Source organism: Dinoponera quadriceps, unplaced genomic scaffold (genome assembly GCF_001313825.1).
Source record: "Dinoponera quadriceps isolate SergipeBrazil2010 unplaced genomic scaffold, ASM131382v1 scaffold628, whole genome shotgun sequence".
Classification (NCBI taxonomy): domain Eukaryota; kingdom Metazoa; phylum Arthropoda; class Insecta; order Hymenoptera; family Formicidae; genus Dinoponera; species Dinoponera quadriceps.
Window position 1 is genome coordinate 1,795,648 of NW_014554836.1, and position 20,644 is coordinate 1,816,291.

General features: G+C 41.7%; 2 protein-coding genes across 6 annotated transcripts; one reads left to right on the forward strand and one right to left on the reverse strand.

Moving 5' to 3' along the window:
* Positions 1-74: 74 nt before the first annotated feature.
* LOC106742286 (sodium channel protein Nach-like) lies at positions 75-7,184 on the reverse strand. Its single transcript, XM_014615090.1, has 7 exons — positions 6,660-7,184; positions 6,336-6,596; positions 5,713-5,928; positions 4,899-5,201; positions 1,189-1,776; positions 324-433; positions 75-252 (listed from the first exon to the last, which is right to left on the reverse strand). The coding sequence occupies exons 2-7, from the start codon at positions 6,455-6,457 to the stop codon at positions 89-91; spliced, it is 1,503 nt and encodes a 500-aa protein (XP_014470576.1). The 5' UTR covers positions 6,458-6,596; positions 6,660-7,184; the 3' UTR covers positions 75-88.
* On the forward strand, positions 5,059-18,646 carry LOC106742285 (exostosin-1). 5 transcript variants are annotated; one of them, XR_001374254.1, is made up of 9 exons: positions 10,113-10,718; positions 12,185-13,230; positions 14,619-14,820; positions 14,914-15,033; positions 15,130-15,360; positions 15,435-15,701; positions 15,872-16,122; positions 16,248-17,342; positions 17,427-18,646. XR_001374254.1 is itself a non-coding variant. In XM_014615089.1 (8 exons), the coding sequence occupies exons 2-8, from the start codon at positions 12,344-12,346 to the stop codon at positions 16,426-16,428; spliced, it is 2,139 nt and encodes a 712-aa protein (XP_014470575.1). In that variant the 5' UTR covers positions 5,059-5,145; positions 12,185-12,343; the 3' UTR covers positions 16,429-18,646. The 5 variants fall into 5 exon arrangements, 3 of the variants coding, with proteins under 3 accessions (XP_014470575.1, XP_014470574.1, XP_014470573.1); XR_001374255.1 differs by lacking the exon at positions 17,427-18,646 and having other exon boundaries at positions 16,248-17,038; positions 17,112-17,164; XM_014615089.1 differs by lacking the exon at positions 10,113-10,718 and adding an exon at positions 5,059-5,145 and having other exon boundaries at positions 16,248-18,646.
* The last annotated feature ends 1,998 nt before the right edge of the window (positions 18,647-20,644 follow it).

The following is a 20,644-nucleotide window of genomic DNA, read 5'->3' on the forward strand; positions in this document are numbered from 1 at the left end:
ATTGATCCATCGTCACAGTTTCTTCAGTTTAAATGGCTTCTTTTGAATTGATCTTACCGTTCAATTCTCCGCAATTCTCAAGTTATTCTCAGTTATGCTTCTCACCGAGAGAAGAGAGAGAGAGAGATATGTTCCTTTGTTTCCTGGCTTCTTTGAACTTGACGACGAAAGAGATGCAGAAGAAGTAGAGAATCTCGATGACCGAGATTATGCTGCATCCTAAGAACAGACCGAAAACGCCGCCCAGAGATGCTGTCGAATCGAATAATTTGTCATTTTACGTAACCAAGTCGTGCTCTCGTTTGTGTCGCGTTGCTACTCACATAGAAGGTTTATGTTCGACAGCACCAGTTTCCGCTGCTGCAGCATCGCCATTTGCCCAGCAAATGTGAGGTGGAGTGCGGTTACGTTTTCGTACTGCAGAACCTTCTTGCTGCAACGTAATTGATCGTCAGTTTTAATTAAAATTGAACTAAAATATATTCAATTGAAGTAAAATTAAATTTATGCTAACATAACGGTACATTTTGCTGACTCAGCATGAGTGAAAGGTATCGACGATCTAGAACCAATGCGCCTGCGACGGAATGATCAAGGTCATTCTTATCAAAATACGATTAACCCGTATTCGGGCCGGGCTGCAAAAATATTGAGATCCGTAAGATCCAAGTACTGTTTTAGGGTAATTAGAACTCAAAGAACTCAAAAATCCGAATTTTCCGACTAGCCGTTTTTTCTGGAAGATAGTCGAAAATAGCCTAGAAAATACATCTTGAGTAATACTTGGCGTATACCTGGCGAATCCTATCATAACGGGAATCATCATTTCCGACGATTCGAACTTTTGGCAACAATACTTCATGATTATTTTTTCCATTGTTCACTTGTTACTATTTTTAATTAATTAGAAAAAGCGGAACAATGAATTAGAAAGGTATATTTGGCAAGGCATTATTTTCCACCCCTACCTCCGAGGAGGATGATGAGTGGTGGCCACGTGAAGTTATCTTCCGAAAGGCAAAAGTCCAAACTATATCTCAACAACAAGACTTAGATCAGAATCTACTTTTATCACAGACAAAAAAAATGTTCGAAGACAGGTACATTGTTGCTACGCAAGAGCGGAGGGACGAAGTGGGTTAAAAGTTAATCAACGATCGGCGTGTATTTCGCTAATTCGCTACTCACTAGAACGGCCGCGGGCAGTGCTGCGCAGCGTTTAAGGGCGCGCTGGCGAGCGCCACTTTATACGTGGTGCCTTCGCAGTCGGGCAGGCAGGTGCAGCGCGGGTCCTGCTCTACCACGGAGTGCGTCCTCAGTATGGCACGCGCCAGACACGGGATATGCGTGAGGTCACAGGGCTGGGCAGCGCGCTGCGTCGCGGTGACAGCGGGCGCCGCCGACAAGGGCGTGCAGCCGCAGAGCTTCCACACCGCGGAGTCGCGGCACTCGATCTGGCAATTGTCCGAGCGATATGGTCGCGGGTCCTGCGGCCCGCTCGTGGAGCATCTTCGCGCTGACAGCTCCAGCACCTCGGCCGTGCTACTCAGGACGGTGCCGTCCAGCTGCGCTATCGTCTCGTGGTTGGCCGCCGCCGTGAATTCCACCGCTTTCGGCGACGGGTACGTGCTCCTCTCGTGCACGAGCACCTTCACGCCGTCGCCGAACATGACGGAGGCCGCGCGGTCCTCCGATGGGTACGATCGCATGAGCAGCGACAGGACGAAGTGCGAGCCGACCTTTGCGCTCCTGCGCCGCTTCAGCAGCTTTGTGGAACTGAAAGGAGCACCCGGTTAGCTTTGATTTTTGTGTTTGGCCGGGTCTTATTTTCTCTTTCTCTTGGAGAAGTCTTGGAGACGAAGAGCAAGTCGGATTTCGATTTATGCGAATGTAGACTGCTGGCGAGGAGGACCCAAGTTTCTTCAAGCTTTTGCGGTTAATTAGCGAGGAGGAGGTGACCAAAGTCGCGCGAGATTATGCATAAGAAAGGAATAAATTTTGCTTCAAATTGAAAACAACGTATACTCGGAGAAAAATATGCTAACATTCGTGGTAACTGTGCGAGTTTTGTACGTAGAATTTATGCATATAGTTTGATAAATTATTTTATGATTATTAGAAAAGACCAAATCTCTATGGTCATAATAACTATAGTGCTATGCTAGAATTATAGCTTATGCTATGCTATGCTATTTCAGATTTAGTTCACCTTAAATAAATCTATAAATAACACTTTTATTCAGAGGTCACCAAATAATATTCGACGAATAAAGCAAATAATAAGTAAAAATTTGCTTAAATATCAATTAAATAAAAATTTATCCGAATAATGCTCGACCCTGGCTTCAACTGTGTATTTTTCTCTGAATGTACATATCTCTGAATAACAGTGTTCTTTCACAAGAGACCAGTGTCACTTGTATGACGCATTATGTAAAATACTCCGTTTGCGTAACTAATACTTTTTACGTGTGCTTAAATGCAAATACGCGCTACGTTAACTCATCAAGGCCCAGTATACATAATAATACATTAGCTCTGGACTTTCTATAAATTCCGTCTATTGACAAAGTAATGGTTCTGTTGATATAGAGACAAAATTCTTAAAGCGGGCCACCTAAAAATCGATGATTGAAATATTAAAAAATAATGTACGTACCTCGATAGTACTTTAAAAAATAAAAGACACGTATTTTTTCTTTTTTTGAAAATTCGATTTTTTTAAAAGTTATTAACAATATCATTTTTCCCCCATATTTTATAAAAAAATTATTTTCTCCTGATTGGCTCAACGAATCTTTATGAAATTTTATGAGTAAGTCGGAAAGAATAGCCCTTTAAGAACATATTTTTAGAATTCACGCAGCATGTAATTTGTTTAAACAAATTCATAAAAGTTATAAACAATTAGAAATTACATGTACTTCTCAATCAGTTACGACAATAATTTTTACATATTTCGATTCCTTATTCAATTTCGAATAAATGAGTGAAAAAAAAAGTTGGTAACTCGCAATAGGTAAATGAACGTTGTTAATTTACCTATTGCGAGTTACCAACTTTTTTTTTTCATGAACGTTGTTTTCATGAACGTTGTTTTCATGAACGTTGTTAATTTACCTATTGCGAGTTACCAACTTTTTTTTTCACTCATTTATTCGAAATTGAATAAGGAATCGAAATATGTAAAAATTATTGTCGTAACTGATTGAGAAGTACATGTAATTTCTAATTGTTTAATTTTTATTATTTTTAATTTTTAATTGTTTAATTTTTATTATTTTTAATTTTTTAATTTTTAATTTTTATTATTTTTTAATATTTCAATCATCGATTTTTAGGTGGCCCGCTTTAAGAATTTTGTCTCATAATATTATCAATCCTAAATGAAGCTATATTCTCCGACGTAACCCGTGAAGTAGCTTTCCAACTGAAGACCAACATATGCGCATGTAGGACAACGCCGTCGACACTCAGATTTATATAAAGTTATTTGTGAAAAAGCCGAAATATATTCTATTTATGAAAATTTTTTCCGATATTCTTCGACCACTATGTTGTTACAAACAAGCAAAAAATAAATATTTCTTTAGTAAAACAATTTTAATATTTTCTCATTTTTATACTTTTTAAATTATATACAATCAGAAAATCGATGGCTAATTTTACTCGAACAAAAAGATCTTCACCAGGAATGTCCTTTAAGACGATCTTATAGATTACAACGTTTTACTCCAATGGGGTCTATGTGTGGATCTTAAAGGGTTAACTGAAAATATAACATGTGTTTTACAATGAACGACTTTTTCGATTTGAGCGGGCAACAAGCGAGTTAATATTGGAAAAATTCTCCCATATTAATATTAATATCCGTACAAGATGAGATACGCGAGATAAGACTTGACACAACCGCTAATGGTAAATGAGACGCTTCCTCGCATACAAAGTATGGTTTTTAGACGACCCGAGAATAATACTTCTCTATTCGTTTCCTCTTTTTATATCATCAGACGTAACGTCCCGTATATTCAAATCAGCGGAAGCCGCGTATCGCATGTTTGACTTCTGACACGAGCGTGATTTTTTGTAACCGTCGCCAGAAGCACGATCGATAATGGACCGTTATACGGACTCTTTTTATTATATTTCTTTTTATCAACGTCACAGCCTGTTTCGCGTTCGTTCGATTTATCGCTGCCACTGATTCGCTGTACCCGATCGCCAGATGAATTCATGTGCCTGCTTGAATGTCCATTTTTATCGCGATAATCGGACAACCGATAACGAATTCAATAGCTTTCGTTATTTCTCCGCTGTTTGATGAAGCCACTCTCTATCTCGAGAGCCAGAGAGAGAGAGAGAGAGAGAGAGAGAGAGAAAGAGAGAGAGAAAGAAAGAGAGAAAGGAACTGAGATTCCACAAATTCCCATCGTGTGAGACGAAAACAAACATTCGAGGTAAACCGATTATATAACAATATGCGCCGGGGTACAAATTCCTTCCCCGTGGCCAGGTAGGAAAAAAGTTCGCTTTGCGCGAAAGTGTTGAGTAACGGCACATATGCATATACGCACGCACGACGCGTCGGATGTCGATCGCGCGGAGTGCGTTGTAGTCAAGGTGAAAAATTTCATAACTCTTTCGCCGCCGCCGTCGTGGCGACGTTTACCGACACGTCCGTGAGTGGAACTCAGTGCGCGATTGGTGTCGGAAGAACGAACGGCTCTTGCGTTGCGAGCGTGAGAGGAGAAGCGCACTAGGTGAGAGACGTCCGGAAGACTCTCCTCAGTTCTCGAGATTTTTCTCGGAGGTTCCTTCTCATTCTCTCTCGTACTCCTTCGCTTCGCTAACGCATTTCTCTCTCGCTTGTTCTCTCTCGGTCGCTCCACCAGAATCACCTCTGCAAGTTCCCGCGAGAGAACTCGTAATTGAAGGCGCAGCAGATCCCGTAGTAGGTGACCACCGGCTCGATCAGCCTGGAACAGGGTACAGTCTGGCCTTCGAGCTGGCACAGCAGCAGGAAGTCACTGCAGTTCGGATTTACGTTCCCGAAGAGGTCCAGCAAGGAGAGCCGGTTCGCCGAGAGGATGTGCTGCAGTTGGTCCAGTTGGTCGGGGAAATAGTTCTTGGGATAGATCGCCTCCCGTAAGTACCTGAGGGACCGCTCAAAGTCGAAGCGCGTCAGCCCATGCGGCATGTATCTGGTGGGAACGAGAGGAAGGGTCATTGCGACGACTTTGAGTGATTGTGATCGCTTGAAAAGGTGCGAAGATCGTGATGATCATGACAATTCAAAGGCTGATCGGAGTTTAAAGTATTCATATTTCATAGTCAAATTTCTTATATTGGAGGTCGTTTTAAGTTCATTTTGAGACGCTATACGGATAGTTTCACTGGCTAAAAACGTCTTGAGATAAATTAAAAATGACCTTAAATACAAGATTTGACTGTGATTAAGGGTGACTTTCGTCAAAACGTGATTAAGCTGGTCGATTAATAACAAGAATTGCCAGCACCACTTTCCAGTTCTGCAACTTGTCGTCCAGTATATCGTGTGTGTAATTCATCCATAATATTATTGCATTTTCCTAATCAAGTTATTACGTGCGCATCCCTTTGCCGGTTCCATCGGTCTGAGTTTCGTTCCTTTTTGTTATTCGCGACCTTGTCGATGACTAATGACAAATAGTTATTAAATTACAAATCGCTCACATCCGCTTCTGCGACGTCAAGTAAGGGACCACCTTATGTGTCATCGCGATACCACCGTGGCACAGTGTTATCGCCGGCAACTCCAGCATGGATGTCGAATATTGTGTGCTGATCACCAGGGTGCTCATGCTCGCGGACTGGTGTCTCTCATAGAATAAGCTTGCCATTCGTCCGGCAGCCAGGAAGGATACCAGCAGAATGATCACCCAAACCGACCTGGGGAGAAGCATGTTACTTGACGTTAATGTGACTACTAATATAAAATGTCTTTTAGACAATAAGACATCTTTGAGACATCTTTTAGCATGTTGTTTGGATTTCAAGTAAATATTTGCTAAGGAATATTGGAATAATTATTTTACTTGGATTCAGTAAATATTATTTTATTCTTTCAGTGTGCTAAATTCAAGTAATATTTACTTAATTCAAGTAACAATTAAAAGAAAGAAAAAAAGACAAAAAGAAAAAAGAAATGATTAAAAAAGAAAAAGAAGTTATTAAAAAAAAGTGAAATCTTTCTGGTTTCGGCGCGTTTTGCATTTTTAATTTTATTTCCCTGTATTTGTCTTCCACAAAATTAGTTTATAGTGGTAAATTACGAAAGAAAGATTGATCGATATTACCTCTCCAGTCTGGTTTTTGCCAAAATTGTATACTTGAATCCGTGTATCGTCGACTCCACGGAGAACTCCCTGTAGACTTTCGCGAGCGTTCGCAACGCATCCTTCGCAACTGTAAGAAACATGCCCCTTCCTCCTTCCTTCGCGCGAATCTTATCGCCGTTAGGAAATGTATATCACTTTCCAAGGAAGTTTAACGCGCGACGGACGGCCAAAAACTGCCGAGCGGCCGATCGATAGGTGTACGTTTTCGGCCTTTGCAGCCTGAAACACGTTAATTGCTCGTTTACTTGCATTATTAATCGAGTATCGTATATTTATATTTACCTCCGCGAGAACTGCTGTCATATCGATAAAACAATCAGAGCCTTTTAATTACTCGGGTATTAACCCGGATAGAGAAAAATATTGAACATAACATGCAGACATTAAAAAATTACTACGCGGATATGTTGAAAATTTGACATAAAAATTTCAACAAGGACCGATTTTAACACAAGCACGAATTCTAACCTCTCTCCGCGATCAACGCAAAACTACCGCGAATGGGGTCACGTGACGCTCTCGTCGCGCGGAATTTCCGAGTCGTTCAAATTACTCCGACGCAGCGATGAAGCGTATACATGACAAATAAATAATCTCATTCTTTAGTAAACCCTATATTCAACATATTTTAAATATATCAAAAGCGTCTTGGGTGTCTTTCGTTCTTCGAATCTTTCGATCTTTCGGAAAAGACCGGATTGGCTCGGGAAGTCTCGTTCGCGCGCGCTGCGCGCGCAGCGTCGAACCTTCGAAAATCGCAACCGTCGCAATTCAGTTACGAAGTAGATTCGCGTCGTGACGGTTACGAGGATCCGAGGATCTGCTTCGTTTCTCGGGTTTCGGCTCGTCGCCGGCGAGCCTTGTCGTCGAGAGTGTGTCACGGGTGAGTCTCACGCGCTCATCATCGCGGAAGATCGCGAAGAACGGACGCCTCGGGTGACGAGCAGGCGTTTGGCTCGTCGAGAGTTGGTGCGACATTGTGCGTTCGCCATTCGCGCCATTGTGCCGTTCGTGCGACGGCGTCAGCTCAAGTTTCGTGTCTTTCGCTGCTTTTCACGTTGTAGCGGTCGGGATCGCCGTCGGGAGCGAGTGTTGCGCGTTTATCGCGGCGAAGTATCGCAGCCGGGAGTGAATATCTCGCGGGGAGTCGCAGGTTATCGGGTGTGTCGTCTGCGAGTATCGCACGCTCAGCCGTTATGGCCGCTCCAAGTGCGCCACAGGACGCCGCGTTCTCGACCCGACCACGGAGCCTGGGCAGCGACTTATCGTTCGGAGTGCCGGCAGTGTGCCTCGTATGTTCCGTGCGTCGGAATACCGAGTTGGGAAAAGTTCCTCGCGTCGCGGGAATTCCTGGACTTGGATCGTCGCAACCCGTGATTGCCGGGAGCAGCGGGAGGAAGTAGGAAGGTAAGTGTCGACATGTGTAATACATCAAGAGAAAAATATTTAGTACTTGTAATCAACATAATGAAAGAATCGTAGTCAGGAGAAACATTTTTTAGTAAGTGTTATTGTAAGTGTGTATTATGTATCAGTGATAATAATCCAGCGAGAGACGTGAATCAATTATTTGAAACATTGATATGTGGATTTTATGAACATTTTAACTTGATATTTTATAAATATTTGTGAAGTGTTACTTGATAATATAATATTCTTAAATATTAAAATCATTGTGTAGAAATATTATTTTTAATGTTTGGGTCAAATATTGCTGTAAATGACGTTGTATACAACATTAAGAATACATGTTTAACTATATGTTTGAAAACGTTACGTGTTATAAGATACCATTGTAATAACGTTGTTTGTAATGAATTCTTACCCAGACAGCAATGTCCAAAATCGAATCATAAAACGTTTTATGTTCCGATTTTAGACATTATGTCGTCTGGGTGATCACTGGTGGGAATTGTACATGCATATTGCTACTACTATTTTTGTGGTTAAAACTTTAGAAAAGATATAGTTGACCTCGAGAAGAATTATAATTTCTCTCAGCATAGATACGATTTCGTGACTTATACATCGAATTTTACTTGCGAATTTGAGTCGATTGCAAAGAGAATGGGCATGAGAAGCAGGACAAGTTTCTAAAAGATGTCTTAAAGACGTCCTAGTTTTTTAGATATCTTTCAGAAATTTTTCTACTTGGGAAAGTGCGTCATTGGCGCCGAGAGCGCAAAAAAGAAACACGCAAAGCATGTCGGAAAAATATAACTTAGATCTTAAGTAGAGCAGAGTGATATCTCTAACGTCATTAAGACATTATTAAGACGTCATTTGATGTTATCTTGCTACTTGGGGTCGACATTCAAAATCAAATCCTATATTTAAAATCGTCTTCACGATTCTCGTTAGCGACTGACAAAATGGCTGACGGTGGGTACACGAAAACGCGAGCGGTAACATTCGCTCCTTCTGAGATCGAATGGGCCAATTATGGTGGAGTATTTCGAATTGAAATTTTAAACGTAGATTCTTTACTGTGATTGGCCAATCAGCTTAGAATTCAAATTACCGCTCGAGTTTCGCGGGATGTTCATGGGAAGAGAAAGAACAGTTGATAATGTCGGTGCTCTGCTATATTCGCTCGCGAGCGCCATCTGTCAATTCGAAGCCGATTGTCTTGAATAATCGCGTTCTGTCGACGTTCCAGTCCGAAGAAGAACAGACAAGAAGGTGTTTACTACCTGGTAAAATCTTGAAAACCTGAAATTCTCAGAGAGTTTGTTTATGATTGGAAAAAAATCAGAAAATTCTCACGGAATTAATTATATCGGAAATCAGGGAATTTTAAATAAACATTTATCGCAAGCCATATTATTGTGTTATTCATAGATAGATAAATATTGCGATTGATTGAATGTTATTTAATAATATTTCCTTTATTAAAAATCGTAAGAAAAAATAGTTCATAATTTTTCGACTTGATTTTTAATTAGTTTTATGTTTTTAATTAATTTTAACTTTAATTAATAAGGAATAGCGCTATATATCACAGATACGAACTTATTAACATTCCGTATATATATATATATTTAAAGTTGTCTTTAAGTTTCTCCTTAATATTTAAATATTAGCTCTTTTATGTTTACGATAAATTTTCTTTTGTTCTATATCTATGTATACAATTTAAATGTTTAATTATATTGGCTTGATGTTTAGAGCACATTAAGTTTACGATTAATCTGATATCCAATATTGAAAATAACGATTTTGTGTTAAGTACAATTTTGTTTAATTAAGACAAATATTTATTTAAATAGATTTATAAAAGTTGCATTTTGACTGGCTATGCATAACTTTTTTGTAACTGTCGAAAATAAATTTAGAAAATTTTATGCAATATAAAATACTTCTTAGAATTCTCGCAGTCCCTTTTAAAAATCTTCAAATTTATTCATTGAAGCTCGAACGATTCTCAATGTTATTTTGCGATTTACAAATTTTCATGCGTGCAAAGAATATTAAGGACGTTGCAACACAATAAATGCATATTCATTCGCGTGACACATTTAAAAATACTTTCATCTTACCTGGAATTTTAAATACCCGGAAAATTCTCGGGGAATTCTCAGGGAATTTTTTTTCAACTTTGAGTAGTCCATCCTGGAATCTACCGCGTGGAGCGCCGCGATGTGTCTCTCTCTCGCGCGCGCACGGGAGAGAGAGAGAAAGAGAGAACGATGGAAAGAGGGAGAAAGAGAGAGAGAGAGAGAGAGATCGACGGGCGGCCTGACAGTCGTACGATCTTCTCAACGTCACTGCGTGGTTTCTTGCGTTTTAAAAGCAATTACTCGATGCACTTCGGTCGCGCGATGATCTCGCATCCGCGCAGGTTCGCCGATCGCCGTGACGCGCGTCCGCCGAGGCTGGCCGAGGATGCGACACGGGCGTGAGATCGCCGGCGGGCCCGAGGACGGTATTGCTGCCCGTCCGAACTAACCTAGACGGTGTGCGGCGCGACGCTACGCGGTGGTGTGTGTCCGCGGAGACAGGCCATATATCGTGTGCGAGGTATCGCGTCATGAATCGGAGCGCTCGTACGCGCCGTTTCGCAGCGACGTGGAAGTGCAGCGCGCCCGTCGGCCGCGCGACCTCCCACGGATCGCGCAGTTTATAGGTTATCCTCACCGACCGACCGCCGTCGCAGCGGCGACGAGATCGCGCAGTCCTCCACGCTATCCTCTCGCCCGGTCGCATTCCGCGGCCTGAAATCCCCGTCGAGGGAGCCGGCTAAGTGGGGCTCGTCACCGACGGCGTATCGGTTTGAGAGTTTTCGTCATGTGCCCCGCGCGGATCGAGCCGACGGCTATCGTGTCTCCTGATTTTAGACAGGTAACTGTGCGGACGCTTTCCTTCTGAATTTTCCCCCTCTTTGCGAAAAGTGCTCGATCATTCGGCGACCTCGATTTGTCACTTCAGCAGATTTACAGGATTTAGGATATGACTTGGCATTTGGCATTTGACGATGACTTAGCGATGGTAACGCTATGTCAACAAATGCGTGCGAATATATTTTTAGCGAAGGCTCTGTTCTTCCTCACTGAACTGATTGTAGCTAGCTTGTGGCTGGTTCTCTTCTCTTTCTTCCGTTAAGTCTTAGCTGCACAGGAGAAAATAGTCTTAAATCAATGATATATATTTTCATGTATAAGCAGGAATTTTAGAATATTCTTGGGAGATTTTAAATCTTGAATTGAGTGCAAGTAATGAAATAAAAGTACCAATATCTAGATAAGTACCTAATTCTGAACGTTTCTTATTATATTTGAGTTTATAATGCAAATATTTAAATCTGAAAGCCAAAATAATAAGAATGCTCAGAATTAGGTATGTATCCAGGCATTGGTGTTTTTATCTTACTTGCATCAATATGAATTCAATCAAACCAAGATTAGAAATTTTCTAAGAAGATTATAATATTCTTGCTTACGTATAAGAATATCTGTCATTGATTTAAAACTAATTAATTTTTTCCATGTGTATATGTGTTTCTTCAAGTTCTATAAGTTCTACACTTCAGCAAAAAGGAACAGACCTAAACACACGTTACATATCACCATGATGATAACACCAATAAAATAGAACGTTATCATCTTGTTTGTATTTTAAATATTTGAACCGAGAGCTTTGAATTTAGCTCTGCCATTGCGTGTTTTTTTTTGCTCACATCAGACTTTAGATGAACCCTTTTATTGAACTGGCTGCGCTATTAAGTTAAGGTTCTTTTTCCACCAGTTTTAATTGTGTATCTGTTTTTTCATAAGTTCTATCAGTGTCGTGTATCATCATAATGATAACGCCAATAAATATAGAACGTTATCATCTTGTTTGTGTTTTAAATATCCGAACCTTTGAATTTAATTGTCGAGCAAGTGTTTCTTTTCCCATATCAGACTTTGCCCCGCCTCCTCTCCCATAAGAAATTCTACAAGTTTATTCCTTCAATCATTCCTGTAAATATTTTTGTGAATTTCCATCCACTCGATGCATGCTTGTAACATGAGTAAAATAGAACATTATTATCTTGTTTGTGTCTTAAATATTTGAACTGAAGACTTCGAATTTGGTTATCAAGCTCTCTCGTTGCAAGTGTGCTACTTTTCACATATCAGATCTCACTTCCCGCAAGCATTCCTGTAAGAATTCCTACAAGTGTCCTCCTGCACCTTCGTCATTCCTGTAAGTATTCCAATGACTTTCCACACACACACACACACACACACACACACACACACACACGAAGTATGCTTATATTTTTAATAAACACCTGATACATGGAAACTTTTATCTTGTTGCAGCGATACGAGAAAGCGATAGTGACCGGTTTGATGTGTTGGAGGGACTTTTGAGCCGTATAAAGTAGCGCCATGTGCTTGTGACTACGTATAGGACCTTTTCGGAAATAATGCTTATTAGAGCCGCCGTACACTTTTGCATAACCTGACTGTCGATCAAAGATGCAAGCCAAGAAACGCTATCTACTGTTGTTCGTAACCTGCGCGTTTCTTGGTTACTGCTACTTCGGCGGTTACCGCTTGAAAAGCGAAAAGTGGACAGGCAGATCTCAGTTGCCTTACGAGCGATTGCCTTCATATTTAAGTCTAAACGAAGAGTTCTACGACAAAGATTTACGGACATCCAACGGCAACCCGGCAGCTATGTCCCAGCGTACGAGGCATTGCCGCATGGAGACCTGCTTCGACTTCACGCGATGCAAGCAGGGCTTCACCGTGTACGTGTATCCAGTCGAGGATGTGATAAGTCCATTATACCAAAAAATATTAAACGTTATCACCGAGTCGCGGTATTACACGTCGGACCCAGCCCGGGCATGTATATTCGTCTTAGCCCTGGACACGTTAGATAGGGATCCCTTGTCCACCGAGTTTGTACACAATCTGCCCTCCAAACTGCTGCACCTGCCGTACTGGAACAACGGCAGAAACCACTTGATATTCAACCTTTACTCCGGCACGTGGCCCGATTACGCAGAGGAGTCGCTGGCCTTCGACGTTGGCTACGCGATACTCGCCAAGGCCAGCATGTCCATCTTCAGACACAGACCGGACTTCGACGTGTCAATACCGTTGTTTGGCAAGCAACACCCGGAACGGGGCGGCGAGCCCGGCCAGGCGCTGGAGAACAACTTCCCCAGCAACAAGAAGTACGTGGCAGCTTTCAAGGGCAAGCGATACGTGCACGGTATCGGCTCCGAAACGAGGAACGCTCTCTATCATTTGCACAACGGCAAAGACTTGGTGTTCGTCACCACCTGCCGACACGGCAAAGCATGGAGGGAACTGCAGGATGAACACTGTCAGCAAGATAATCAGGAGTATGACACGTGAGTGAAAAATACGCCCAAGTCTGTGGAACGCCTATGGTGTCGTTCGTCTCGCGATACACTAGGTGAAACGATGATAACTCTTGCCAACTTGAATATACTTTGGGAAAGGGAAAATGTTTTATTATTATTTTATTTTATTGACGGCTGCATGAAGTCGAAAGAAGCTTATATTTAAGGCCTATTCGGACAAACTTGCATAATCGCATGTTGTCATATGCATAAGAAATCGATAAACATGAAAACGACTCACATTTCTCACCTTTTTTCACTTGTTTGTAAACCTTTTTTTACCCTTTTTTTTCAACTTGAATTTTTTTCCAAAAAAAACTCGGTCATTCAATAATTAGATTCTCTAAAGGCTAAACAAAAGATTCAATACAAAGGTAAAAAACATCTTGTACTCGTGGTAAGATCGGTTCTTAACATTTTTGTTAGATTTTTAACATACTCGTGTGTTAATTTAACATATTGTGTTTATGTTATTTCAATATTTTGAGTCGAGATTCATGTAATGTGAATACGTGTAAGTATTAAAATAACACATTTTATATTTCTCGTGTTGATTAACATATGGATATTGTTTTTGTGCTAATTTTTTATTTAATGTGTTACTTTTCAACATATTCACTTTGTATTAAATTAACACAAAAATTTGTGTGAATCTTTCGGAACACGCAAAATGTGTTAAACACAATTTTTTTACTATGAAAGAAAAAAGAAAGTAATAATGACTCCGACGATACAATATTTATAAAGTGAAAAACCGTGTTTTTATTTTTAAGTTGTTTTTATCAGGTTCAGAGAAATGACCGTCATGAACACATCCGACTGTGTTTTCTTTAAATTATGTAGTGGAATCAATCGTCCGCGATTTATCCACGTTTGTCCACCAAGCAAAAACAAGTTATTTACAGAACAAATTTAAGAAAAAAATCAGATAAATAAAATTCAATCTCCAGAAGAGAGTGGTATAATAAACAGATTAATTTTTAACGCACAAATTATTTGGAAAGGATTTTTACTTATTTTTTTTTTAATCTATTTTCTTGCCTTTTCCGGAGTTAAACTCACTTTTCTCATTATTTTTAATAGCTAAACGTTCCTATGCCTGAATCAACCCATCATGATCCGTGCGGCAAAATGATGTCCTTCATATTAGACACACAGTTGGTCAATTTCTTTGTGCATATGCATTACTACGCGACTATGCAAATTTGTCCGGACAGACACCCTTTACAAAGGGTGTCCGAGTGCAATTTCTGCTAGATCAATTTTTGCCCTACTCTCATATTTTAAAGGCATTCAAGGTGGCGATGGTGGCTATTGCCTCACCCTGTATATCCCGTCTATCAAGCAGGGGATGTAACTTGTCTTTCTTCTCGCAGGTACGACTACGAGATTCTACTGATGAACGCTACGTTTTGCTTGGTCCCGCGTGGACGACGATTGGGCAGCTTTCGGTTCCTAGAAGCCTTACGAGCGGGATGTATTCCAGTTATCTTAAGTAACGGTTGGGCCCTTCCCTTCCACGAGCGTATCGATTGGACTCAGGCTGTTATATTTTCCGACGAAAGACTGTTACTTCAAGTAAGTCACGCGCGGGACGCGCCTCCAATTACTGAGTCGAGCTTCGGCTCGTACTCTCTCACCTCAGTAACTTCAATTTCGCACGTCCCGCAGATTCCAGATATAATGCGGTCCGTGTCCAATGTACAAATTCTCAGACTGCGCCAGCAGACGCAGTTCTTGTGGGAAAGATATTTTTCGTCCATCGAGAAGATCGTATTCACCGTGTTCGAGGTGAGTTCTTACGTTCGTTCGTTCGTTCGTCCGTCTGTCTGTTCTTCGACCTATCTCGCGTACTCTCCTCTTCTTACATACCCATCATCGTTTTAGAATATTCGCGAGCGCTTACCGTGGGAAGGCGCGCGGGAAAGGGTCGTCTGGAACACCAGTCCTGGTGCTCTGGCGATCCTGCCGCAATTCGCCGACAGCCAGCAGGAGCTCCCATTCTCGAACAGTAACCCTGGTAACACCTTCACTGCCATAATCTATTCGCAATTGGGTTCCACCGCCGTTCTCTATCGCCTGATCAAAAGTCTCGCGAAGAGCAAATATTTAGATAAGGTAAGAGGTTTGTTCTCTCTCTCTCTCTCTCTTTCTCTCTTTTCCTTTTATCAAGCTCGACTTTTCCATTTAAGATAATACTAATGTGGAATTCGGACGTTCCGGTGCCAAGGAGGCCGCGTTGGCAGGGAATTAAAGCGTCGATCCACGTGGTGGCGGTTGACGGTATATCGCAGCGTTTTTATCCTCATCCTTTAATCAAAACTAGTGCCATATTGTCTCTCGACGAAGACGCCACTCTCAACACCGACGAGGTGGACTTCGCCTTCACGGTTTGGCGCTCCTTTCCCGATCGAATAGTAGGCTATCCAGCGAGATCTCATTATTGGGATGACTCGAAGGTAAGTACGTGACTGAGGTAACTTCGATTCGTTTTTCATTCAGCCTCTACGCGATCAAATGTCTGCATTAGTCATATGATTACTCGTTGAAGCCATCATATATATGTTCCCATTATACTTAATAAAATAAATAAATAAATGTTCATCTACGCCTGTGTGTCCGCCTGTAGCGTTCCTGGGGTTACACCAGCAAGTGGACGAACGACTACAGTATCATTCTCACCGGTGCCGCGTTTTACCACCGTTACTATAATACTCTTTACACCGAATTATTGAGCTCGACCCTCCACAAGACCGTCGAGCAGTCGCAGAACTGCGAGGACATACTCATGAACTTCCTGGTGAGTCACGTCACTCGGAGACCGCCTATCAAAGTGACGCAGCGGAAGCTATACAAAGACACCGCGGTGGCCGGCATCAGGTGGGTGACGCGTCATCTCACGCTATCGGTTCAATATCGTATTTGTCATGTCGCGTGCAATGATTCCAATCGCCCGTGACGTCCGTTCAAAAATATACACACGTGGCTCCTCTCTCCATTCGCAGGTCGCCGTGGAACGATCCGGATCACTTCATACAACGGCAAACCTGCATGAACACCTTCGTCGCGGTGTTCGGCTACATGCCGCTGTTGCGTTCCAACATGCGGCTGGATCCCGTATTGTTCAAAGACTCTGTCAGCAATCTGCGCAAGAAGTATAGGCAAATTGAACTAGTTAGCAACTAGAATTGTACACACACATACACCCTCTCATACACACTTTTACACATGACGACGCTCGGTTACGCGCGCGACTATATTTAATTCCTTGTGCGCGTGTGTCCGCCGACGCCATCGCGCGATGGACGCTGGGTCTGTTTCCCTTCAGCTGCACTACCTACTGTGTCCGCATATTTTTTTTGTACATTGTTTCAGGAAGGAGTTGAGTGGGACGTGGGAGGGGGGAGGAGGGCCAGGGGAAAGATTTGTGAGAAGGTATAGTGAGCGTGAACATAGAGAGAGAGAGAGAGAGAGAGAGAGAAGAACGGAAGAGAGCGGACCCACTGTCATCGCCGAGGAAACTGCAAACGCGCGAGGGCGCGCATGTATAATATAATATATATAGTGGCTGCATTTGCGCGTTTGCTGCGAGCTACTCTACCGCCATACTAGGTTTACTCTCGTTGTCGTCGGGCAGTCAAATCAAAGTCCGGTTTATTCGGCGAGGACCGCATGGTGATATTCTGCGATTTATTTGCGAGCAATTTTGTACAAATTGTAGGAAATAGCGACGTTTCTATTCAGACCGACCAACCTCTCGGGCCGCTACCGGGAGGTGTCCCGCGATTCAATCGATGTACATATACACAGATCGTTTCATAGTTATTAATAAAAAAGAAATTATTTAACAAACACTTGGACTTTTTCAGACCGGCCATTGAGATCACGATTCGAGCGATTCGATGACAAAAGCAGCAAAAAAGAAAAGAAGAGAAAGGAAAGAAAGGGGGAGAGAGAGAGAGAGAGAGAGAGTTTCGCGGAATTTTTCGACGATCGCGCGCGCATGCGCGCGCGTGACTTCTCTCGCACACTGATTATCGCGCAGCTAATGTATCTAAGATAATGAAAGAAAAGAAAGAAAATGCAAAGAGATATCGTTTGTATGTATAATGATATTTTTAATCATAGAGATTTGCAAAATGTTTTTCTATCCGAGTAAATGTATTCATGTATAACCCTTTTAGACTCGAGAAGAGAAAGAGAGAGAGAGAGAACGTGTGAGAAATCGTTGAGAATTCAGAATATAGACTTCGCCGAGCGTTCTCGGCAACGACGGCGGAAGGAAGTCGATGTTCCATTCTGTGAGCGAGATTCGTTTCTATTCAAAGCAATCGTGAAGACGTTAAGCTTTAACACGATCGTTAATGTCGATCTTTCGCCAGCTGTCGAATCGGTTTCGTAACGTATGATTATTCGCGTTGTTGAGCTTTCCTTTTTAGCAACAATGAGAAAGGGAAAGAAAGAATTCTTGTGATCCGACCTCACGTGGATCGTACATTGATCGTGCATTTTGTATCCGATGGTGCAAAGATTCTGTCGGTTCGTTCAGCCGTGCATGCGATATTGTCGCATACGTTGCGTCGTTTTTACTTCGCAATCGCCTTTTACGTGTCGTCAATCACCGTGTCAGCAAGTGCAACCTTTTTCGAATTTACACCGTATACAGCATTTCTCCACTCGAATACTGCCGAGTTCTTAGGAGAACTTCACAAAAGTAAAGAAAGACGGAGAAGATGAGAAATTTCCTAGCCCCCCCCCCCCATCCGTAAAAGAGCAACAATGTCTAGTCGTTTATACCGATAAACGTGCGCTGTTATACACGACGGAGGGAGAGGCGTGTAATGTGTTGTAATATAATTCTTCGGTCGAGGAGAACTGTAAAGCAACACAGCGTTTCTGTGTTCGTCTCATTACGCGTTTTGATGACGAAAGCTATCTGTATGTGATATGTTTTCGATTATTGTGTGTTTTATATAATAATGATTTTATAATAACTCAGAGGAATATTAAAGGAGCTCTATATATATATATAATTTTTACATACACACACACACACACACACACATATATATATATATATATATATATACATACCCACACACATGTACACACACATACACACATGTATGTATTTCTGCGATTTCAGGAGAGCATGCGCGAATGCGTTAGATTCGAGGAGAGCGACCGCCTTCTCCTCCTCATCCTCTTCCTCCTCCTCTCCGCGAAGTGACCGGAATCTTTATTATATTCTTGTTACACGTAATGTGTGTTCTTCACGATCACCCGTTCGTTCATTCATTTCTCAGTAATACGCATTTGTATTGTCTGTAGTCTTGATTACGCTACTTTGGATTCGCATCGATCGATGAATGGTTGTAAATTAGTATCTATATATATATATATATATATANTATATATATATATATATATATATATATATATATAGGAACCGGTATATAGACTAATCCGCGCGATCCCACGGCGAAACAATCCCGGACGCGGATACGTTCCGATCGTTAATTAATGACCCCTCATTCACCGACTGTCGAGCGCGCGATCCCCTCACAGGGGAGAGTTCTCACCACGCGGTGATCGCGGATATATTTTCATTGCATTTGATATGAAACGATTCTGATCTGTTGAAGATTTTCCATGTAATCGTACTGCGCAAGAAGAAAAAGAAGAAGAAGGAGAGAAAGAACAACGTGTAATAAGATAGTGTTAGTCATTTTATATGGAAAAAAGAGAAATAAACTGTTTTGTAAAAAAGAAAAACCAGAGAAAGAGAACACACACGTGCAAACTCGTTGCCTGGTAATAGATAATCATCATTATTAGCTCGACGATGAATCACGAGTGTCGTAACGCGATTACGATATTAAAGTTGTAGAGAGATGAAGGGACCAAGTGAGAGCGAAGCGACGGAGAGACGAAGAGCGGCCGGGGAAGAGCACGGAAGAGAGCGAAGGTGAACCGCCGTGAATGTCGGCGGTGGGCGATTCGGGTTCGATCTCGGTAACTCTCACGCAAATGACGCTAGGTTTATTTAAACAAACCACGGAATCGTCATTACTAGGGAAACGAGAGAAAAATGTTGCAAACACACGATGGACACATTTTTTTTTCTTCTACATCAACCGTTCGCGATGTCCCACGTTCCCATTGCTATGAAACGACAATTATGCGACTATTATACACGCAATAAAATGATTGACAATTATAATTACACGATAGTTTTCATGCAACAGGAAAGAAGATCGCCGGGCGTCATATCCGGTAATTTTGGAAAGCAGATAAAATGGTAACTAAGAAAAAAATATAGACAAAAAAATTTGATATAAAGGACAATAGGAGCAGCATTTAGCTTTTAAGATGAGCAAACTGTGCTTTAACTGTGTAGTTGGAATTTGTAGCGATTTTTGAGTGAAAATTAAAAAAATTTTTTTTCAAATTTGACCTCAGTAAAAAAACAAAAATATGCAAAAAATAATAAAATTGTGCAAAATGTGTCAATATATTAACATAAAGAAAGAAAACGGAAAAGATTGCGCGCGCGAACATTTACATAAATTAAAATTCCTGCCGAGATCCTCTAGCTTATGTAAACAAACGACATAGTTTGGCACTCCGTGGAACGACACGCGTCAGAGAAAAAATAATTTGTTGAAAACGATTTACAAATACCACATATTTTACTCTCATTGTGCCGAACGCAGCCAACGTGGAACTTTTCATGTGAAAGTCTACACTTCTCGCTCTTTCCGTTCCTAAGGAGAAGTTATGTAACCGTTGACCCCCAATAAGCAAGAAATCGCTGACACAACGTTATTACATTGACATTTTATAACATGTACCATTTCTAAATATGTCGTTCTTAATGTTGCCTGAAACGTCAATGTTAACAATATTTGACCCGAATGTTAAAAAAATACTATTCTATGATTTCAATATTTAGGTACATCGAATTATCAAGTAACATTTTAAATATATTTATAAAACATTACGTCAAAGTATTAACAGAATCTACGTGAAACCAATGTTTCAAAATATCGATTTAATGTTTCTTGTTTACTTTAGCGGTACTCAGTCCGACCTTCAGGCTTGCTCTCGGCAGCAGAGAGTCGCGTGCGGGGATCCGCGCGCCTCCCCACTAGGGCTCGCACGCGCAACCCTCTCTGACCACCGTTAGCGGCACCACCACCACCATTACCACCACCTTGGCCGCAGGGAGCCGAGAACAGTTTCAGGGTTAACAATTCTCTCGGCGGGAGCGAGGGGGCGCGAAAAGCTCCGGGGAAAAGGCGGTTTTCGCGGGCGACGGCGGAGGTGGCCGCCCCCACTCCGACGATGAAGCGGCGGCCGTCGAGGAGGTAGTGGGTAGCGATCACTCCGGTGGTGGTAC